General features: G+C 37.6%; 2 protein-coding genes across 7 annotated transcripts in view; one reads left to right on the forward strand and one right to left on the reverse strand.

Annotated features, from left to right (window-relative positions):
- Window positions 1-2,264: 2,264 nt before the first annotated feature.
- On the forward strand, window positions 2,265-15,501 carry RFESD (Rieske Fe-S domain containing). The gene is made up of 4 exons (XM_059175511.1): window positions 2,265-2,376; window positions 9,911-10,086; window positions 10,206-10,240; window positions 12,741-15,501. Exons 2-4 carry the CDS (start codon window positions 9,912-9,914, stop codon window positions 13,002-13,004), a joined length of 474 nt encoding a protein of 157 aa, XP_059031494.1. The 5' UTR covers window positions 2,265-2,376; window position 9,911; the 3' UTR covers window positions 13,005-15,501.
- Window position 15,502: 1 nt separating this feature from the next.
- The window catches only part of SPATA9 (spermatogenesis associated 9), a 38,009-nt gene continuing 34,941 nt past the window's right edge, over window positions 15,503-18,570 (reverse strand). For all 6 annotated transcript variants that reach the window (XM_059175506.1, XM_059175510.1, XM_059175505.1 and 3 more), the window contains one exon: window positions 15,503-15,952. In XM_059175506.1, coding sequence (XP_059031489.1) covers window positions 15,665-15,952 — 288 coding nt within the window. In that variant the 3' untranslated portion in view covers window positions 15,503-15,664. The remainder of the gene's footprint in view (window positions 15,953-18,570) is intronic.

The raw sequence follows: 18,570 nt of genomic DNA on the forward strand, positions 1-18,570 counted from the left end.
GTGGAATTGGAGCTCTTCTATGCTTCCATCTAGGAGTGTCACACTGCATATTCACCCACTGACCACTGGCCAAAAGTGGTCACAGAGCCTCAACCAACTGTAAATGGGGTGGGAAATGTGGGGCAGTAGATGGGATATTTGGTGAACACCACTGTTTCTGCCACAATATCCAGGCAGGAATCACACAGAGGTACCCACAACAAATGGATATTATGGAGACTTGCAGTTAGGAGTCATAAGCAGATAGGTTGTATTTAAAGCCACCCTCACTTTCTCATTATCTGAATCCCAAGAACCTACTAAGAGCAATGTTGTCACCCTTTTTTGGTTTGAGAGAATAGGAAATCCAGTGCCGCTGACACTCTTCAGACCTCCCTGTAGTGAACCTATCAGCACACTGATGTCTTCATTAGCTCACAAAACAGATTATAGTTTAGGATTGAAGGCAGCTTTTGAACTCCTCTAAGAGAAAGGGCTGGTCCTCAAAATACCTGCCTAGGCACAGCCTGAGGTTCAGAGCACAGGAGAGGGGCCCACAGAGGTGAAAGGGGGCATTTAAAACTATTTTTAGACAGATACTGATAAGCAAGTTCACAGAGGAAAAGTTGTTTTCCGTGGTAGGTAACAAAACTCACGCCAGGGCTACCACTAGGTGTCAATAGTAGGAAAGGAAAAGATGAAAGAAAAAAATCAAGGAAGGTTCTAGAGCAAGATGTAGCTCTGTTCCAAGGAGAGGAAGGGTAGAAGGTGTCCCCACACTCCCCCTAAAGTTTTCTAGGCATTTCATATTACATGATTAGCCCCATTAATACTTTAGGTAGAGATAAAAGAAACCTTCCATTTCTCTCCCTTTTATGTATATATGGGTACTTAACAAATGTCTTCAGTTTATTAGAAATCAGATTTAAGGTCAGTGAATCTAAAATGTGTCTTATTTTAATGTTCAGATTATGCCAAGGCAAGAAAGAAGGATTTTTCATTAGATACAGCAAACCTTATTAGTCCTTCCATGACACAAGCTAAAGACTGCTAACACCTTCCATGTGCCCTAAAATAATTTGGATGGCTAACTGATAATGTAAATAATAATAATCCAAATATATTTTATTATCACTTTGGTAAAGCAGTTCATCCAAACTAGATGGTTAGTGTTTGCTTGGGTCAGTGAAATAAATGGTCAAGAGGGAAATTATTATTATTTAATTACGTTAAATATAGATTGTGTTTTTCAACCTTGAGTTCACACTGGAGTCACTTGGGAAGTTAGAAAAAATATATTGACTCCTCCTACCCCCACCCCTACTCCACCCCCCAGGTTTCATTGGTCTGGGCATCATGACTGTCTAAAACTCCCAGGTAACTCTAAGGCATAGCCCGAGTTAAGAAGTACAGCATTAGAAGACAGTCAAGGACTCTTTAAAAACATGCCAGACTCAAGTAGTTTCCAGCTTTGAACACAAGTAGGAAGTGGATTTTTGTCTGGGTTTTTTGTTTCTGTTTTTGTTTTTAACTCGGAAAGTACAGGAAAAAAGTTGCAATGTTCAAAAAAAAAAAAAAAATAAAGTGAAAACCAACCACCGTCTCCAATGCAACCACTGTGAAGTTTAAAAAAATTTTTTTCTTTTAAAACCTATGTACAAACATACCTATTTGGATCCTTAGAAATAATTTTTATTTACACTAAAGAATTGTGTATTGTATACTTTCCTTTTTAACACTCAATACATTCATGAAAGCTAGTCTGTGAGTATCTGGCTACGAAGTAATTCACATGTCCACACGATTTTATTTCACCTTCCTTCCCTGTTGCTGATCTTCAGCTATTCTCATTTTTTCCTTGAAGTAAGCGTCCTTATACATGGATCATATGCACTGCGAGGAACTTTTGGAAATATTATTAGGTACATTTCTAAGAGTGAGATTGGTGGGCGTATTTAAAATGTGTACGTGGCGGGGACCTGGGTAGCGCCTGGAAGAGCCTGAGACTCGACCTCTAGACCCAGGCTGAGGGTAGAGATTGCTTAAATAAGCAAATTAACAAATAAAATGTGGATAAATGTAGTGACAGTAACAAACATTCCAAAACCAATAGATGCCACCTACGTTTGGTCAGCACACATTCATGACTTATCAGTGCGGAGATCGCAGCGGAGATCGCAGCGGAGCACGGTTAAGGGGGTGGGAAGGGTGGGGGTCATCCGCCTGCAGTGCCACAAACGCAGTCTCCGGAACCCGGCGCGCTCGGGTCACGTGGGCGACTTCGCCCCGCCCCGCGGAGGCTCCGCGCGGTGCTCGGAACCCTGGCAGGCGCAGTAGGGTCACGCGGGCTCGGCGGCTGGCTGGTCTCGCGGAGGCGGAGCGAGGAACTCGAGGAAGGTAAGTTCTGTTCTCGCGCGGGGTGGGGCGGGGCTCGCGAGCGCCGCTGCTTCCGCCTGGGCGGCCGGCTGGAGCTCCGGTTTCCGGCGGCGGCGGCCGGGAGCGGTCGTGGGACGTGTCGTTGGCTCTTGCTCCCGGCCTTTCTCAGGAGGGGCGCGCGTTCCTTAACCGGTAACCTCCAGGCCTCTTCCGCCCAGAGGCCTGCCGAGCTTGTTCACCTTGGAGTCTGGGCCCACGCGGGACTCGCCTCCTGGATGAGGCAGGAGGGGCGTTTTTTGTGTTTTGTGGTTTTATTTTTTTTTAATTTTTTAATTTATTATTATTATTTTTTAATGAGCTTTCCTGGCATTTGTGCGCACTAAACCTGCCCAGGGGTGTTTGCAGCTCCGGCGGTCGTAGAGACTCGTCTCCCGAAGTCTGTAGGTGGAACCGCCCACCGCATCAGGACAGCCACACGTCGACGGTCCCCGTGGTTCCTGGGCGCCTCTCCCTGTAACGACGGTTGACCGTCTTTACTAAAGTGTAATACAGCTTGAAGTTATGCGTTGATAAATTGTCAGAGCTGGAAGGACCTTAAGAGATGACAGCTGACCTGATTGGAGCGTTTCCCGCGGGCGGTCCTGCTCTAACACACTTGATTTATAGTGAAGCGTGTGTTTCCCCCACCGCAGCCCTATGTGGCAGACCTTTTTTACGAGCAGCTGCAGCGCCGTGAAGTTAAGCAACTTGCCCCAATTCACACACACAGCACGGATTCAAACCCATATGAACTCACCTGTGATCACAGATCTCTAATAGCAAGGACATGGTAGCGGACCCCAGAGCAGCTACAGGACTTTAATTAAATGATTAGGGAACTATTCCGTTTTAAAACATCTGGTGACGCAACTACTTGCACATTAGCAGTCCTAATTAAAAAAAAATTCAGAACGATGATTGGTGATACACATATACATATATACGTTCACAGATATCTTTATTTTGCTAAAAGGTTTTGTACTTTTAAGGCAGTTTATTTGCAGGCCAGGTGTTTTTATAAACCTGTGGATGCTATTTGGATGAAATGTTAAGATTTTACCAATATTCCCCAAATTTCGACTCAGAAGATAGAGGTTTGAATCTTGACTGCTACTTGGTGGTTTTAGGAAACTTTTCGTTAAAAAGGATCCTTTACCCTTAGTTTACTCATCTGGGAAATAAACTATTTACCCCTTGGGGGTTTTGTGAGGATTAATGAACTCAGGTATGCAAGCAGTCCCAAGAGCTTGGCACTCACTGAAGGATAGTTTTATCTACTATTATTCTGCCATCCAAAAAGATATCTAAGGCATTTCTCTTCTTTGAACTAAAAGCAAGGGTGTCACCCCAGAGTTATGCTTTCTGATAATGTGTAGACCAAGGCCCCAGACTTAGTAAAAGTGCCTTTGTCAGAGCTCAAGAGGACTAACAAGTAAGTTCCTGTAATTTCATGTCTCTCTTGTTTCTAATGGTTTATGGAAACTTTTTTTTTTTTTTATTCAGCCTGTGCTGGAAATGTATCTGATAGAGATTGATGATCCATTTAGCTAAACTGTAATTTTATATGATGTTAGCACCTTTAGAAACCTATTTGAGGCATAGGCCTAAAAACATTAAGAGGAAAATCGAGCGAAATGGCGAAATTTTTCAGAAGTAACTTTTCTTCATCTAGCCCCCAAACTGTATAGATCAGTTAATTTTTCACCTTTTTATTTAGTTAAGATTTGGTATCTTAAAGTTGATTCAAAATAAAGGAAATGTGTGGGTGCATATGAATAGTGCATCAAAGTAATAGTAATTACAATACATACATACAATAGATACAATACAATAAATTGACTTTTGTTACTGTCTGAATGGACCGTGATATTTACAATATTTAATTAAGTATAATGTAGGTGTTAATTATAAATATTACCAGATATAAGTAAATAAGACCATTATTTGAGAGATATGATAATACTTTCCTAAGCAAAATGTGAAACTGTAATCATAGTTCTCTGAAACCTTTATCATTGAGTGCAGCGTTCTCTGCTCATTTCTTATCAGCCCCTGCAAAGTTCACTGCAGTTTTCCTTGCTTGGGGTGCAAAACCTGCTGAAGCTCTGTTTAAAGAGACTGAAACTTGAAGGATTGTATTTTGTTTTCATTTATTTGTAAGTGGGGGAGAACAACTTTTGATGCGATTCCACATCTCATGTATTTTGTTACTTGCTTGATACTAGTATTTCTTTTCTAATTTTTTAGCCTAGAAAAAGAAAATACTCATTAATTTCCTCTTCTAGTGCCAGCTTTTTAAATAAGCTGAATAAATTCTCAAATAGTCCCCTCATGATCTAAGTCCACAGGCACATTTTCTTGGTTTTTGGGTCATTTGCTACACAAATATAGGATACAACTTAAATGTTAAAAGAGTAGTTTTAAATATAAGACTAAATGTGATATTTTGAGACATGGAAAAAATTTTGTGTTTACTATCACCTTGCTTTTCTTTATAAATTTACTTTATCTGTACATATCCATTATAGATTGTTTTGTTTTGCCTGTTTTTGCACTTGGTAAAATAGAAGCATACTCTGAATTCTTGAAAAAATTTTTCCTTTAAAGTTATATTTTTGAAATTAATCCAACTTGATGTCCCCATTTTTTACTACTATGTTGCATTCCACTGAATGAACATGAAAATTCCACATTCTACGGTTGATGCATTTTGAGTTTTTTTCCTGCGTTTTGCGTGTCTTCTGCATGTCTCCTGGTGTACCTGTGCATGTTTCTCTGGAATATACTTAATGAGGAGTTAATGGATCATGGATATGTTAGAAGAGTCTAGGTAATGCCACATTGTGGTATTGCTAATTGATGTCATCACTACCAATTTCTCCATATCCTTACCAATACTTTGTATAATTTTTACCAGTCAACTGGAGAGAAAATAGTATCCCATTTGTGACTTTGCCTTGCATTTCTTGTATTTTTTCCTACTGATGAGGTTGAGCATCTTTACGTGTGATCACTGGCCATTCAGACTTCTTCATCTATGAAATGTTTGTATCTTTTGCCCATTTTTTTTTGCACTTTCTTACTGGTTTATAGAATTTCTTCATCTATTCTGAATCATAATCCTTTGTTGGTTATATGTATTGAAAATTTTGTATTTTTTTTCCCAGCCTATTTCAGTTCATCTGTTCACATTTTTCTTATCTTTACTGCTCCTCTATCTGTCCTGTCACAAAATGTTATAAAAGCTGCACACCCAATACTGTGGAGGTAAATACTGCCACCTGAGCATTTTGTATACTTTGGGTACCTGCCAGTACGAAGCAAAACGAGATAACTGTTTAGAATTATAGTAATGCAGCCTTCTGTCAGCCATAGCTAATCCAGAAAATCATGGCATGGTCCTCATTGACTTTTCATAAAAATACTGTATTTTTGTTTTTCATTGTAAACTAATTTTTAACTTTTTTGTTTGAGTATAGTTGACACATGATGTTTTATAAGTTTTGGGTGTAAAACATAGTGATTCAACTTCTCCATACTTTATGCTATGTTCACCACAAGTGTAGCTACCATCTGTCACCCTACAACCTATTACAATGTTACTGACTGTATCCCCTTTGCTGTGTCTTTTATTCTCTTGACTTCATTCTGTAACTGGAAGCCCATTTCTCCCACTCCCCTTTACAGATTTGCCATCCCCACCCCCACCCCCACTCCCACCACCACTTCCCTTTGGCAGCCATCAATTCTCTGTATTTACAGGTATGATTCTGCCTTTTGTTACTTTGTTTATTCATTTGACTGAAATCACATATTGTCTTTTTCAGTTTGACTTATGTGAAAGTTTTTTTTAATAGCATGTTCTCTTTTCCATAATTTAAAAAGTAACTAGGTTAGTTAGAGCAAGAGTTAACAGTGCAAACTCCAGAGTACAAAAAGTACATCTCTGTAATTTCCTAAACTTGGTTTGTGTAATGCTTTCCTTTATACCTTGAATTCAGAGTTCCTTCCTGCCTCTCGCCATCAACACATACACACACACACGTACAAACATGCCACTTGCTACACTTCAGTTTTGGAGCCCAGGCTTATATTGTAAGATCTAATACCTGCCTTTGTTATGGTTTAGAATTACCCTTCTCAAAATAGTAGCCTATAAATTCCTTCTTTCAAAAGCTCACTCCTTACACATTCACATAGAGATTTTTCCTTATAAATAGTAATTTGTTTTACAAATATATTTTTTAAATGATCCATGCTCTTTTCCTCCCAACATTTCTAGACTTCCATCAGTCATAGAAGATAAAATATTTAGAGAAGCCATCAGAAGGCCTGGAGACTCTTGGTCTTGCCACATAGCAAATTTTCCCTCTTGCTGTGGGGTAGGGATTGAGTCTATGGTTTATAACCATTCTAAGCTAGGTTCATCAAGGTCCAAGTGCCCCTTTTAAAGAAATTACATATATATGTTTTTATGTGAAATGTTAAACTAAGACTTGAATGAAATTAAAATAGTAGTTCCCTGTTATTAACAAAAGGTATATTGTCATTCTGTACAACTTCCTATGAATTTGACAATATTACCGTATTTGAAGAGAACACGGATTTGGAAGGATCATCTTTGAAAATTAGAATATTTGAAGTTGACATGTGATTTATCATTTTGTTAAGTATCTTAAATTATAGACAATTGTATTTTGTTTAATATCATGGACATTCCATGGCAAACTTCCTAATGTTTAACACCATCTGGGTCTTTACAACTATCATGGGCCATCACTTGGATTCATTTCCTTCTCCTTTTCTATATGTAATTCCTTATCTTGTGTAAGGCAGAGTTGGATGCCTCTCAAGTTATCTGGAACTTTCTCTAGTTTCCCAATCTGATGAAATCCACAAATTAATACACTTGTTAAAATGGACCACTGCAATAGCTTTCTGATTTCTATGTTTCCTTCTTACTTTGCTACAATCTATTCACACAGTGAGGGCATTATTTTAAAAATAGATCATGTCACCCTTCCCTGCTTTACACCCTTCAGTGCCTTCCCATTGCTCTTAGACTAAAATCCATACACAGTGGCTCCTGTCTGTCTGACCAGACTCACTTGTTATGCTCCAGTCTCCTATCTGTTCCTCAAATTAACCAAGTCTCCTCCTCCCACCCCCGTCTTTCCTCAGGCTATCATATTTGTTATTCCTTCAGCCTGGAATGCTCTTCCTTCAGCTCTTAAAATGTCTAGTTCATTTTCATTTTTAGATACCAGCTCAACTATCCATCCAGAGTCACCTTCCCAGGCTTTTCTTTGCAAAATGGCCTCCCTTTTCTCTTTCATATTGCCCAGTTCATTTTCTTCATGGTTCTTAAGGTAGTGTATAATTACCTCATTTGTGTATTTGTTTACTGGTGTTTGTTGTTGATCTCACCAGCTAGAATATAGTATCTAAAGGACAGAGACCTGATCTGAATTACTTCCCTGAAGTGCCAGTCACATAATATGTGTTCAGAAATACTTATTGAGCACCTGGGTGGCTCAGTGGGTTAAGCCACTGCCTTCGGCTCAGGTCATGATCTCAGGGTCCTGGGATCGAGTCCCACATCAGGCTCCCTGCTCAGCAGGGAGCTTGCTTCCCTCTCTCTCTCTCTGCCTGCCTCTGTGTCTACTGTGATCTCTGTCAAATAGATAAATAAAATCTTTAAAAAAAAAAAAAGAAAATACTTATTCAATGCATGATAATCTCCAACAAGGAAAGAGAACTTGGCAAAAGGAGAATCTGAAGATCTATTTTTGAAATTTTTCTTTTGAAATTCTGTAATTCTGTGCTAAAGATTATTGTCAGTAGTTACTTCTTGAGAATTTTGTTTGCTTTTTAAACATATATTCCTCCCTAAATAGATTACAGAGAAACTTGTCCATCAGTGACCAAAGAAAAAACGTAGGTTGTGATTAGATGTTACCGTGAACTTTTAATTTCTTTCATATAATTTATTTCATATAATTGAAGTAGTGCTGCTCCAAGATAATGATCAAGGTACACATAAGATCTCATGCCCAAATGCTGCAGGCAGCCTCTTTCCTGTCCACCCATATCAGAGAGTGAACTTGCCTTATGCCTGTTGTGAAGCTGAGTATTATTCAGATGGTTGAAGATTCCCACTCTCAAGCAGAGGGCAGAAACCATGCAGGGATATCTGAAAATTTAATTACTTTAAAAGTAAAGTCAGTTGAGTAATCTCAGTTTGTGTCTTGTGATTTTTATTTCACTACATGCAAAGGTTGAAAATGTGCTCTTGCCTAGGGAAGAAGGTTCTTGCCAACCCTAAAATAATATACAATGTTCTTTGAGCTTTCTGGAAGTTATAGACCACCACAGTCTCTACCCTGAGATAGGGAGGAAAAGCAGGAATGTTTCCAGAAAATTTGGGATTAACTCTAATGGAAAGAGGGTGGGGATAAGAAGAAAGACTTGGAATTAGGAGTGGAGTAGGAAAAAATATAGCAGTTCTTGCCAAAACAGGATGTATAGTTTTATTCAGAAACTGTCATAGCATAAAACAAAAACCCCCAAATGGAAGGCCCTCAGGAAAATCCTCTACAAGGCCCAATAGTCCTGACACTGATGTATCTTGATGTTTCCTTCTCACAGGATTTAACAGACCATGATTATGTTCTTAAAGTATTACATAAGGTCTCTTTGAAAGGGTTGCTTTCAAAAAAGTAGCCTGAATATCTATGCTGATAAAAAATATAGAGTACCTGAAAATTCTCCACGAAGGCTTCTTTGTTTAGAAATATGGGTTTATATACTTACATAAATTAATTGAAGAGAAAGCCATCTCTTTGAATTCCCAAATAAGGCAGAAGAAAGTGATGTTAATTCCTGTCTGAGTTAAGAAAATGAAATGCGCCCATACATACCTATCCTCTTATACTAGAATAGTTATCTGGTTGATTTCTAAGACAGATCCAGGCAAAATCAAATGGGTCACCTCAACTAGGAGATACAAGACTATTCAGACTATCAAAGAATCCTACCTTCAGGAGAAGGCTGAAAATAACACTGATAACTGGGTGTTGTTTAGCATTGAAATTATAGGAAATAAAAGAGCAGTGAAATGTCAGTCTCTGGGTCTTGGGACTTCTGAAATATCCATTTACACAATGAAATGAATCTGAGTCCAGCCTCAACATGGGGGGGGGGGGGTCTTCCCTAACTTGGACAAGCTTTAAGAGTCTCTAACTCAAAATCATGAATAACTATAACCCAGTATTTATGTTTTTTTATATAGCTATAAAAAAGCCTTTATCAATCTTAGAGATCTAAATATATATATATATACACAAACACACACACATTTATATATATATATAAATATATATATACACACAAACACACACATTTTTATATATATATATATATTAATATATATATATATATATATATATATAATATCTCTGTGAGTTAAGTCGCAGCCAATTTTGTGAAGACTACTTTTTTTCTTTTGTTCAACTAGCATGGATGTTGATGGCTCTGAACAAGATCCTGAAATGAAGGAATATTCTGCTGTCTGTGTTGGCAGAGAAGAGGACCTTAAAAAATCTGAAAGAATGACAGCTGTTGTGCATGATAGAGAAGTGGTCATTTTCTACCACAAAGGAGAGTATCATGCTATGGATATTCGCTGTTACCGTAAGAGTTGATTTTTCATTTGTAAACCTTGTGTATTTGTTTGCTAACCACTAAACTATCAAAATTTCAGGCTTTTTCTTTTTTTAAGTGACTAGATATGATATTTAATTTCTTTACAGACTCAGGAGGACCTTTACATTTGGGAGATATAGAGGTATGTAAAATTAAGTCTATCCTCTACAAATTCATGTTTCTTATTTATAGTCTATATTTCATTCTGTATGCAAAAAATCATTTATATTTGGGTTTGAACTGTATTTTAATGCTTTGAGTATAATTGCTAGTATTCCAGGAATTCACAGTCCTACAATATAAAGAAAACTATTTCACAGACGAATAGAGGAAGTATGCATGGCTTCCGATCTAGCAATTATACTCTGAGATATCTATCCTACAGATACCATTGCACAAATGTTCAAGTATATATATGGGATAGGTTTACTATGGAATTATTTGTTGCAATGAAAAATTGAAGGCCACCTAAATTTTTTAACAATAGGAAACAGTTTAAATAAACTGAATAGCCATAGCCATGCTATGGAAAACTATGTAACCACTGCCTCATTAATTTGTGAGGCAGATCTGTATGTGTTGGTATGGAGGGATGTCAGCAATATATATATATATATATATATATATATATATTTTAATTTTTTATTTTTTATAAACATATATTTTTATCCCCAGGGGTACAGTTCTGTGAATCACCAGGTTTACACACTTCACAGCACTCACCAAAGCACATACCCTCCCCAATGTCCATAATCCCACCCCCTTCTCCCAAACCCCCTCCCCCCAGCAACCCTCAGTTTGTTTTGTGAGATTAAGAGTCACTTATGGTTTGTCTCCCTCTCAATCCCATCTTTTTTCATTTATTCTTCTCCTACCCACTTAAGCCCCCATGTTGCATCACCACTTTCTCATATCAGGGAGATCATATGATAGTTGTCTTTCTCTGCTTGACTTATTTCACTAAGCATGATACGCTCTAGTTCCATCCATGTTAAAGAACTTAGCAAACTCAACACCCAAAGAACAAATAATCCAATCAAGAAATGGGCAGAGGACATGAACAGACATTTCTGCAAAGAAGACATCCAGATGGCCAACAGACACATGAAAAAGTGCTCCATATCACTCGGCATCAGGGAAATACAAATCAAAACCACAATGAGATATCACCTAACACCAGTCAGAATGGCTAAAATCAACAAGTCAGGAAATGACAGATGCTGGCGAGGATGCAGAGAAAGGGGAACCCTCCTACACTGTTGGTGGGAATGCAAGCTGGTGCAGCCACTCTGGAAAACAACATGGAGTTTCCTCAAAATGTTGAAAATAGAACTGCCCTATGACCCAGCAATTGCACTATTGGGTATTTACCCTAAAGATACAAACGTAGTGATCTGAAGGGGCACGTGCACCCGAATGTTTATAGCAGCAATGTCCACAATAGCCAAACTATGGAAAGAACCTAGATGTCCATCAACAGATGAATGGATCAAGAAGATGTGGTATATATACACAATGGAATACTATGCAGCCATCAAAAGAAATGAAATCTTGCCATTTGTCAGCAATATATTTTTGATTAAAAAAAAGCAAGTCATGGGATGATAGGTCTAATGAGATCCCACTTTTAAAATAAAAAATATTCACTTTGTTACTTTATACATTTCTACACAGTTTGTTTTCAGTGAGTATATATTATGTGAATAATGTAGTAAAAATATAAATATGTATATTTTAAAAAGGAAACCACACATTGAATGCTTATTTCAAGTAGGAATAGGGAACTTACTTCCTTGCATTCCCAAACTAGCTAGCTGCCTTATTTCTTGTTTTCTACTTCATAAAACTGAATGCTACATCCTTCTCCTTCCTGCCACCAGCACCACCCCCCCCCCCCGCCCCGCCGCCACTGGTACAAAATACAAACTGAAACAACATGTAAGCACCTAGTGATGATAATGTGAAAGAATTTCCTTTAGTTTTGGACCATAATGAGACCTATAAGACTTTGTACTTAAAGTGTGGTCCACAGACCAGCAACATCGATGTCAGGGAGCTTCCTGGAAATACATAATCTTGTGCCCTACCTTAGGACTACTGAATTTAAGCAAGATCTGCATTTAAACAAGATCCAGGTGATTCCCATGCTCTTTAAAATTTAAGAAGCACCAATTTAAGGCCGTTAAAAAGTTGGGAATTGACTACTTTGGATTACAAATTGCTCTTCAGTTAACATATACACTCATGCCTTTAGTAACTCTTTATATTTGAAACTTACCATTCTTCCAGCAGCTAGTGAAAAGTTCCTTTAGAAACACTTGATGCCCTTGCCCCATTTCTGTCAAGGAAATGACATTAACGTCTAATAGATAACATCATAGCTTAAATCACATGGTACAGTTGCCCAAGCTCATTTCCTGATAGAGTTCTAACAGGCTGCGTTTCTAATCAAATGCAGAGGAACTTGATGACTGCTAAGATTAGGTTCTACCTTATGCCGAATAATTTGTAAATGGAAGGAAAAAAGAGAAGCTGGCCTATTCTTTAACCTGGTTTTTCTGTAACAGAATCTGTTCTGAGCCTGAGATTTATTGTGAATGTTGCAAATGTCAGACTATTAAATCATTTATTTTCTTCCCCAGGATTTTGATGGACGACCATGTATAGTTTGCCCCTGGCATAAATACAAAATTACTTTGGCAACAGGAGAAGGACTATATCAGTCTATAAACCCTAGAGATCCATCAGCAAAACCCAAGTGGTGCTCCAAAGGAGTAAAGCAAAGGATTCATACAGTGACAGTGGACAATGGGAATATTTATGTGACTCTTTCTAATGAACCTTTTAAGTGTGACTCTGATTTTTATGCCACTGGAAACTTCAAAGTTATTCGGAGTTCTTTCTGATAAAACTATATGGCAATGAAAAATGTTGTGTATGTTTTGAATATATTAGAATAATCATACTTCAATACCAAAGAGTATTAATTTTTCCAACATAGGCACATTTATTACTTATCTTTAAAAATCATATAAAGCTGAACAGTTCAAAATTATACATATTTACTGTGATGTAAGGTTTATCAGGATATATAAAATGCATTTCATCCAGTCCTCTGGATTGACTGGAACATGAAGGCTATAGGTTTGGAATGTGCATTTTAAGAAGGGTGGAAATATTTGCAATAACCACAATGAAGAAAAGGTAGAAAATTAAATTTAATAAGAAATATGGGGGTAATCCCTATTTTGATGTAGCAGACTTTATCATGCAAAAGTTTTAATATATACAAACTAAACAGAGTAGCCTAATAAACTCTCATCACCCACTTCAACAATTATCAGTATTCTTCCATTCTTCTATTCTCGTATTCTTGTTTCACTGATACCTCGACACACTCTCCACCTCTGCCCCGTTATTCTTACTTTTTATAGGTAAAATTTAAATACACTGAGATGCTTCAATCTCAATTATTCAGGATTTCCAAATATATAGCAGATTTTTGACACTTAAAACACTGCCTCCAAAATGGGATCAATTTACGTTTCATTTAAAAATAAGACACTTATTCAATATTTCCATAGAACACCTGGTGCTCACCACAAGTGCACTCCTTAATCTTCCTGTACTGCACATCGAAACCAAATAAATCTTGGCTCAGTTTCTCTCAGGCCAAAGCAAACACTCTCACAAGTAAGGAAGACACACACAGCTGCTGCCCAGCCATGAGAGATGTAAAGTCTCTTATACAGTGAGCCAATGTGCTTTGAATGTCCTATGTGAAATTTTCAAGCAAAGGTTTGTTTTTGTTTTGCTTTGTTTTTGAGAATGTTGTGATGTATGTAGAACTGAGTGTTTTGTGTAACTGTTACAGAGAAGAGATAGAGGGTGGTGTTCCTCAGTCCTTCCTGCTGAGTTCACAGGCAGGGTGGATGCGAAGTCGGCCCACCCTGCTTTCACAGGCCTGTTATTTACAAACAGCACTATTCTGGTTGCCTGGCGCCCACACCGTACTGTAACACTCTGGGTGCTTACCATCTAAAATTTGGCAGCAAATAGTAGAAAATAAGAAGTAGAATCAGAACCAGATGATCACATTATGAATTCAGAGTGCAAAAAACTGTCAAAATTGGAACTTTGTCTCTAAGCACAGTAATCTTCTTAATGGCCTAGGTTTTAATTAAAGCCCCAAACCTAATACTGAACATTCTAGGGGGACCACCTGGACTCTTTTCCTTGGTTATTGTATAAATAATAAATGAATTAAGTACCTATCATTAAGGGTCTGCTTACGAGACCTTTGCTACACATTATTACATTTCCTTTTCTGATGGAATATGGGTAACATGAAGTGGTAACACTTGTTACTCATTTCTCAGACTACTGAAGACCCAAGCTTTGATTTTTATAAATACTTTTCTGGCAGTAGCTATTTACCTAGTACAGGAAATGTACCATCACTCGATGGGTAAATCATAGCCATTATCTCAGGTGCTAACACTCCAATGACCAGTCAGGACTTAACACGTGTCCAGAATTTAAGACATGTGGAAGAAACCAAAGTTTCTTGCCTGCCTTCTGCGGGCAAAACAATGGCCCTCATTTGCTGGCCAGTTACAGAAGCATTTTCTCTCAGGACCTGGTGGCAACAATGAGGAATATGGACTTGATTTCTGGTTCTGAATGATTTCTTGATTTCTGTGTTCCTTCAGATCTGGAAATAAAAAATGTCATGTCGTATCCCACCCTCACTTACAGAACTCTCTTATAAGACTTGTAAATAATATTTTGTTTTAAAATGTATTATGTCTGTGAATTAAAAGTCCTTCATAACTTTACAGATGAGTTTAAAAAAGGATCGATAATAGGCAGATTCAAACTATGCAGCCTGTTGATAGAAAATAAATATCCTTTTATGATCTCTGAAAAAGATATGTAGCATTTTGATATGGAGGGTACTTTCCCCCAAGATGAATACAGTTGACCCTTGAACATTGCCTGGGGGTGGGATGCCAACCCCACACACAGTTGGAAATCCACATATAACTTGGGGCTCCCCCAAAACTTAACTATTAATAGTCTACTGTTGACTGGAAGCCTGACTTGATTATATACACAGTTGATTAACACATATTTTGAATGTTCTTTGTAAAATCATAAGCAAGCGAATATACACTTCCAGTACTATAATTCATTTATCAAAAAAGATCTATGTATAAGTGGATCTGTACTATTCAAACCCATGTTCAAGGGCCAACTATAATGGAAATGTACTTGAAATAGGTTTTAATAAAAACATAAATGTATTATAAATATGTCCATGTTATAAATGATAGCATAAAGTCTAACCCTCCAAAGGGTACACTTTCTTGTTCATTAAAAAATATCATAGTCATACTTTTACATCAAGATTCACTTTATTTTCTCTATCATATAAATACCTGAGAGTGGCATTTTAAAGCAGAGCAGTCAATATATGAAAACTAGTTTCCTGGTTTTGTGAGATGAAATGTGATTAGATAATAACTCTCAAGCTCCATTCAGTAATACTTATGTTCCAATTTGCTCATTCATTCATTTCAGCTGACTGGTCAAACACAGAATGTAAAACCTGGATCTTATTATTCAACTTATTAGCAGGAAGTTTGGGGCGATCTGCAATATTGTCTGGTTTCTCCGGTAATGACCTGTAAGGTTTTGCTTTGATTTCACCTTCAGGAAATGTAGGCTCAGAAAGCACAGGCTCAGAAAAGGCTTTTCTAAGATTTTCATTCTCTTCTCTCTTTTGCCTTATGGATTCTTCTTCTTGGAAAATTTTCTTTACCTTCTCCAACACAGCATTAACACAGACTGTCTAATAATAAAAAAAATTTTTTTTGAAAAGTTTCTTTTTAAGCGACTGAACTTCCAATAATAAGTCCAATAAAATGTGTAACATAAAGTCATTAATCTACTTATTCTAATAAAGAAGCACTTCTTTTCCTGGCATATGATAAACATCAGGAGGTTGATTCCTTGTTCTAAATATATTACAACACTGTCTAGAAAGAAAATTAAAGCATAATATGCTTCAATAAATACATGCTTTTCTCTTTTCCACCCAATTCATTAAATGCTTTATATCTTTACTCTCTGATTTAATTAAATGAGACTCCTTTCTTCTCCTGAATTAAATGAAACACTTTCTGGGATATTGAATTTGTCCCCCAATGTGTTAATATCTCAAAGTAGGCATCTAGTTTTTACTTTCTCCCCCTACACTTTGCTTATACCTATGTGTACAATTGAAGGGGCGTAAACACATTAGGTAGAATTTAGTAAGCTAGTGGATCAATGATTTCTAAGCAGGCACATGATCCAATTTCCCTCAAAAAATGCCATTCAATACTTTGAGTGTCAAGACACACAGAAATATAACTGAAAATAGGGAATCACTAAGAACTGTAATGATGAAGATGATGATGATGCTATTTAAGGCAAGCAACAAGAATAATACAATCCATAAAATATAAGAAGACCTAAACTAGCTTATCTTACCAAAGCAATGCCTAAAGCTCACATAATAGGCTTTAAACTCTTAGAAGGTTTTCCTAAAGAAGGTAATAGAGAAAGGATTGAGGGCCTCAGTTTCTTCCTGATCTACCTCCTCTTTTTCTTGGCCTGCACTACACTATAGAATGAGGGAATACCAGATGCTTTCCTTCACTTCCCTACAGTTAGTACATGGTCACGTGACACTGTTTTAGCCAACAAAATAAAATATATCTGCCGGGGAGGAGGTCAGGAGGGATTTTTAAAAGTTTTTCTCCTATATGAAAAGAAAGATTCTTTTGTCTTTTGCCTCAATAACTATCCCCTCCCCCCTGCTTTGAACTCTGATATAGATAGGATGCCTGAGCATGAGGCAGCAAACCTAAGGACCAAAACAATAAACAAGATAGCATAGGAGGAAGGTGGGAAGGTCCTGGATTTAGATGACATTGTAGACCCACTGTGCAAACCTGGGAACCACCTAACTCTAGACTTCTGATTAACTGAGATACTTAAATGTCTTCATCAGTTAAGGCACTGCCAGCTATTTTTTGTTACTTGCATCCAAGTGTATCCCAACCTAGAGCGATAAACCTTGAGGTCCATCACTTCCTGCTACAAACAGCTTCATCCGTTTATCCCCCAGTAGGGTCATTTTTTATGTATGCCATGTTGTGAAAAAAGATTAGGGGAGCACATGGGTAGCTCAGTCCACTAAGCATCTGACTCTTGATTTTGGCTTAGATCATGATCTCGGGGTCATGAGATCGAGTTCCCTGTGGCAGGATCTATGTAGGACATGGAACCGGCTTAAGATTCTCTCTCTCCGCCCCTCCCCCTGCTTGCCTCCTCCTGTACATGCTCTCTCTCTCTCTCCCTTCCCCTCCCCGCATAAACAGATCAGGAAGCCCTGTCCTATTTGATATATTTCTTCTTCCCTCACCTACAAAATTTTATCTGTGTCCAATCTAACCACTTCTACCCCAGTCACAGAAAAAAACGGGTCTAGACTGAAGTCAGTATCTCTGTGTTTATTTGTAATCTATACCCTACCTCTTCTCTAACAATTATTCCCTGCCTTTTCAGCCTCTCCTTCTTGGTTGCTTCTTGCCCTGAAACTTCTAATGTGTTCAAGTATCTCCCATCTTAAAGTAAAAGTCCCTGGAACGCTGTTTCTCTCTTTGACTGCTATATATGCTTGCTTTTCTTGATCAAACCAGGGTCTATATTCATGGCTTTGATATTATCATCTCCTCTTCACTGAAACCTGCATATTTCTGTCTTCCTTATTCTATCACACCACTGAGATAGTTACAAGATGGTTGACTCCAACATCTTTACTACTAGATCTAATGAACACTTTTCAAATCTTTTATTTTACTTGTTTTTTTCTCCTGGTAATTGACATTTAACTGCTCATAACTTCCTGAGTCTCTATTTCCTTGATATTTTGTCTCCTGATTCTCTTCCTACTTTTCTGATTTTTGCTTTTTTGTCTCCTTCATGGATTTCTTTTTAGCTTACCTTAAATGTTGCTGTTTTTTACATTCCCATTGATTTTCCACTCTTCTCACTTCCAGACTTTTCACTCTTTCCACAATGGTTCCACTCACAGGACTTTAACTTCCAACATATAATTATTTGCTTTCAAAATCACAATTCCAGCCCTGACCTCTCCTAGACCCTGGGTGCATACATGACCAATTATCAGGTCACCAAAAAACTGTTTCTAATACCTACTTAGAAAGTTTATAGAATGACAAGTCATGTGGGATGATAATTTCAAACGCCTTCAAGAAATTAGAGTTTAATTTTGGTTTTAGTCTTATTTGTTTTAGTTTCACCACAGCTATTTCATCCCACCCATTTATTTATTTATTTATTTATTTATTTATTTATTTATTGCAGCATTTTGCATCCAAGATCAGTTGGATGTCATTT

The sequence above is a fragment of the Mustela lutreola genome, chromosome 5 (genome assembly GCF_030435805.1).
Source record: "Mustela lutreola isolate mMusLut2 chromosome 5, mMusLut2.pri, whole genome shotgun sequence".
Classification (NCBI taxonomy): Eukaryota; Metazoa; Chordata; class Mammalia; order Carnivora; family Mustelidae; genus Mustela; species Mustela lutreola.

What these genes read in the sequence shown, in the direction of transcription:
- RFESD (XM_059175511.1), top strand. Translation starts at nt 9,912, where the DNA reads ATGGATGTTGATGGCTCTGAACAAGATCCTGAAATGAAGGAATATTCT. An exon ending in TATGGATATTCGCTGTTACC is followed by an intron (nt 10,087 to 10,205) that starts GTAAGAGTTGAT and finishes ATTTCTTTACAG; the next exon opens with ACTCAGGAGGACCTTTACAT. An exon ending in TACATTTGGGAGATATAGAG is followed by an intron (nt 10,241 to 12,740) that starts GTATGTAAAATT and finishes TTTCTTCCCCAG; the next exon opens with GATTTTGATGGACGACCATG.